Below are 4,964 nucleotides of genomic sequence, written 5' to 3'. Positions count from 1 at the left end.
ACAGCATCTCAGTATTCTATCATGACTTCACATTAGCTAAGTCTAATTTTATGACATCACAGTGGCTAAAGTGCTGGATCAGACACAGCAGATGTAAAAGAGTGCAGAAACAAGGACGGCCTTTTAATGTTTGGCTGATTAGTGTTTATAATAAATGAAGGATGATTAAGAGATGTGAGATTTCTGGTGAAGGTCTGTTCTGAAGGTGTTTTGCATCGACAGAGGACACGCTGCACTGAGTGATCCATGCTTCAGTGCTCTGGGAGTGTTTATAGTCCTGAGTTTAACACTTCATCACTGAGAGCTGATTCAGAAAGTTCTTCACCCACAGCAGCCATGACTTTAATCCCCATCTTCATCTGGACCCTGATCTTCTGGACTCCAGGTCAGACTCAGATTCATGTTGGAGAAAGCCCTCAAGAGGTTCTTTTAAATATTATTTATATGATTTATATAACTGTGTAAAAGAGTTCTTCTTCATGTCTATTTTCCAGAGTCTGCTGGTCAGGTGACTGTGACTCAGACTCCGGCAGTGAAATCTGTTCTTCCAGGAGACATAGTCACTGTCAGCTGTAGGGTCAGTCAGGCAGTGTATTATTCCAGCTCATTGGGTCACTACTTTCACTGGTATCAGCAGAAACCTGGAGATGCTCCTAAACTCCTGATTAAATTTGCGAATCAGCTCCTTTCAGGTTTTCCAGCTCGTTTCAGTGGCAGTGGATCTGGAACTGACTTCACTCTGACCATCAGTGGAGTCCAGTCTGAAGATGATGGAGATTATTACTGTAAGAGTTACCATTATATCAACAGCAAGCATGTGTTCACACAGTGAAACAGAGCCATACAAAAACCTCCTTCACTCCAGCTGCACAACTCAAACATCATCAGTTCAGTGAAGTCGCCCCCTGCTGGTCGTTCAGTAGAAACTGATTCTTGTTGTAGCTCCTGTTGTTCATGAAGTGCTGGACAGTGTAGAGATTACCACAGATGAGAAGAGTAGTCTAGACCTGCGTAAAGAAGTCAGGTTATAAAATGTAAGATAAAGGACAGTGTTATTTTAATTTCTATCGTCTCCTTCCCCTCAGAGTCCAGTTCACAATCACAGACTGCATCTGTTTAAACGTCAGAGTGATCGCCTCTTCCTCTGACTCCAGCTCAGTGTTTAAAGCCTTTAGGTCACACACAGCTGCTCTTTTTGATCAGTTCTCAGACCTGAACCCAGAGGTTTCCATTTTAAACAGATTTAGGTGTTTAGGTTTTCAGCACTGGGCTTTATTTCTTACAACAGTGTTACACTAATGAAGCACAACATTAATGTGCTGTTGAGGAAGGGGGTCATGAGTCAAACTGACATTTAGATCAATGTCCACATCCAGTGTCCTCCAGCAGAATATCTCCCAGAACACACTCCCTTCTGTGGCTTCTTCTCACAATACATTCAGTCTGAGGTCACCTCCAATGTGCAGAATACACCTGGAGTTTATGACAGCACACTTTCTGCACCAGTGCATTCACCACACATCTCTATTAGGTAGAGAGTTAAGAGAGACAGGGACTGAGCCAGGTTTCTCAGAAGGGGATGATTAAGAGAACAGAAGTGACCACAGTGGCAGATTTAAACCTCAATGTGTTGTAAATTGTTTTTCATTTATTTGAATTGTACCATAATGATTTGAAATTATCATAGAGCAAAACAAATAAACAATTAAAAAATATATTAAAAGATTAGGAGAAGTATTATACTCAAGTCTTGAGTCTCCCTGCACCCCAAGTAAAGAAGAGCACCTTGAAGCCGTTAACCAATTCTTAATGGATTTTAATGTTTGTCTGATCAGTGAATAAATTAAAAGAAAGATGATGCAGACAAGTGAAGTTTCTGGTGAAGGTCTGTTCTGAAGGTTTTTTGCATCGACAGAGGACACGCTGCACTGTGTGCTCCATGCTTCAGTGCTCTGGGAGTGTTTATAGTCCTGAGTTTAACACTTCATCACTGAGAGCTGATCCAGAAACTTCTTCACCCACAGCAGCCATGACTATAATCCCCATCTTCATCTGGACTCTGATCTTCTGGACTCCAGGTCAGACTCTGTTTCAGATTTTTAAAGAGTAATCAGTTTTAATAACACATGAGAGAAAATTTCCCTATCCCTAAAATATTGTTATTTTATTGCTTTTTATATTCAAACTTATATTGGTTTATTCTTTTCCAGAGTCTGCTGGTCAGGTGACTGTGACTCAGAATCCTGCAGTGAAATCTGTTCTTCCAGGAGACACAGTCACTGTCAGCTGTAGGGTCAGTCAGGCAGTGTACTATTCCAGCTCATATGGTCACTACTTACACTGGTATCAGCAGAAACCTGGAGAAGCTCCTAAGCTCCTGATTAAACTCGCGAATCAGCTCCAGTCCTCTCCCAGATTGAGGGCATCTGCAGGTGAGTGGCTATTTTATTTTAGCCATTGCCTGATTTATGAAGGTTGACACACATTACTTGAATAGTGTGTTCTCTAGTCTTTCCATGTTTAAGAGTGAGTAAGAGAAATATGCCTCTGTGTAACGCCATATTTATACCCCAGGGAAACAGGAAGTGATGAATTACTAATTTAAGGTTCCTAGATACTTTGATCCACTTTATACACTACAGTAGAAATGACATAAATTGTTCAAATACATTTATTTCAAAGAAATTGTTAATGGTGCCCGTAATTGTGGAACAGGTCGTTTTATGGGAAATAATTATTTCTTCATCTGGATTTTTTCTTTCTTCTTTTTTCACTTGAGTTGAAGGTTGCTTTTTCTACATTTATTTCAGAGTGAGATTATGCCTCTGCTATATAATATATATATTTGAAGTGCATTTTTGTAGGAAAGGTGCTAATCAAATGGACAGTTTCCATCTTTGTGATTCACCTTTATTGGGAATGAGGAACAATCAAAGGCACACGTGTCTCTGTGATAAGACTCGTAGGTGGGCTTTGGAGGTCCTGGTTTGATAATGGTTTCTACTTTGTCTAAAAAAATTGAGAACCATTGCTCTAAAGGAAGAGAGCAGGCACGTGCACAGATAGACCCCTAGTGGTGCTCAAACACCTGCTCGTTTGCCCTGGAAAAGAAGAGTGCCATTTCTGCTGAAGCCCAATTTTTTTCTTCATTCATCAATAAATAAAAATAAAAGTTACCCTCTCTGTCATCAACTCCCCCCAAAAATGTTTTGATATCTGACGGGCATTTATTTGAGTTCTTGTGAGAATTCTGCTCAGATCTGATCCATGACACACACAAGCTCCCACCTTGCCCCTCCCTCCTCCTCCTCAGGTTAGCACTCATGCAGTGCTGAGCTCCAGGCCAAACTGCTACACACTCCTATCACCTACAGCATCAGACAGACAGGTAATGACAGTGTTTGTGCATTCCCTGACATTGTTTGATGCAAAATTAACCACAAAACTAAACATTATAGCACCGCTGAATACTTTACGTGGCTATTGGCCCAACGTATCTTTAAAAAAACAAAACAAAACAAAACGGTGGGGCGTTTAGACGTCACACCCGCTGAAAATGCTTGCCTTTTGTGGAGTTATGTAATGTCATAATTTTGGGATTAAGACCACGCCCCAGACTCCTCCCCTCAGCCCTATATATACCCTGCAAACTAATTTTCGCATTGAACAAACTTAATCCCACCTCCACCCCGTCTCCACCCTTTTCTCGTATTCATTTATTCAAAGGAGGTCTGGCTTCATACGCATTCATAAGGCACCCTCAACTCCTCCTCAAAGCCTTGTGAGTTCACCTCCCTGTTCCAGCCTCTACAGGTGTGGTCTGTAGTAGCAAAAGACGATCCATGCATCATGCATAGCCTACAGGTGTTGTACTCATGTGTCATGAAATAAGTGCAATTTATGCAATTTGACAATTTGAGTTATTTGATTAGATGTGTATTGTGTTAACATATATATACTACTTTTTTTTACTTTTATGGATAATTTTGGTGATGGATGCCGTCTTATTGGCTGCCCCCAAAAAAATATTTGCACGTGCCAGGAGGATAGAGAAATGTGAGGAGTTTGAGGAGTGATTACTGAGTAAAGTCAGGAATCACTGATTTATGATCTTGTTAATAATACATCAATCAGCCATAACATTAAAGCCACCTCCATGTTCCTGCCTTCATTGTCAATTCTAACAGCTCCACTGACTGCACACATGCACTTGGTAGATCCACAGTTACAGACTGTAGTCCATCTGTTGCTCTCTATGTGCTGTTTGCCCCATTTCACCCTGTTCTTCAATGGTCAGGACCCAAAATGTCAGATATGATTTGGGTGGTGGATCATTCTCAGCTGCAGTGACACTGATGTGGTGATGATGTGTTAGTGTGTGTTGTGCTGGTATGAGTGGATCAGACACAGCAGTGCTGCAGGTGAAAGAGTGTAGAAATAAGCAGGTCATTTTTAACTCAAACATCATCAGTTCAGTGAAGTCGCCCCCTGCTGGTCGTTCAGTAGAAACTGATTCTTGTTGTAGCTCCTGTTGTCCATGAAGTGCTGGACAGTGTAGAGATTACCACAGATGAGAAGAGTAGTCTAGACCTGCGTAAAGAAGTCAGGTTATAAAATGTAAGATAAAGGACAGTGTTATTTTAATTTCTATCGTCTCCTTCCCCTCAGAGTCCAGTTCACAATCACAGACTGCATCTGTTTAAACGTCAGAGTGATCGCCTCTTCCTCTGACTCCAGCTCAGTGTTTAAAGCCTTTAGGTCACACACAGCTGCTCTTTTTGATCAGTTCTCAGACCTGAACCCAGAGGTTTCCATTTTAAACAGATTTAGGTGTTTAGGTTTTCAGCACTGGGCTTTATTTCTTACAACAGTGTTACACTAATGAAGCACAACATTAATGTGCTGTTGAGGAAGGGGGTCATGAGTCAAACTGACATTTAGATCAATGTCCACATCCAGTGTCC

The 4,964-nt window shown here is 41.2% G+C and overlaps 1 gene segment (V, D, J or C); it reads left to right on the top strand.

Annotated features, from left to right (window-relative positions):
- The first annotated feature begins 336 nt into the window (after nt 1-336).
- LOC136694942 (Ig kappa chain V-V region L7-like) lies at nt 337-832 on the top strand. The segment is given in 2 exon segments: nt 337-385; nt 495-832. Coding segments are annotated over 2 exon segments (387 nt in total).
- Nucleotides 833-4,964: the final 4,132 nt, after the last annotated feature.

The sequence above is a fragment of the Hoplias malabaricus genome, chromosome 4 (assembly GCF_029633855.1).
Source record: "Hoplias malabaricus isolate fHopMal1 chromosome 4, fHopMal1.hap1, whole genome shotgun sequence".
Lineage (NCBI taxonomy): Eukaryota > Metazoa > Chordata > Actinopteri > Characiformes > Erythrinidae > Hoplias > Hoplias malabaricus.
The sequence above is the reverse complement of the archived record's forward strand: the minus strand, read 5'-3'. Positions and strand labels throughout refer to the sequence as shown.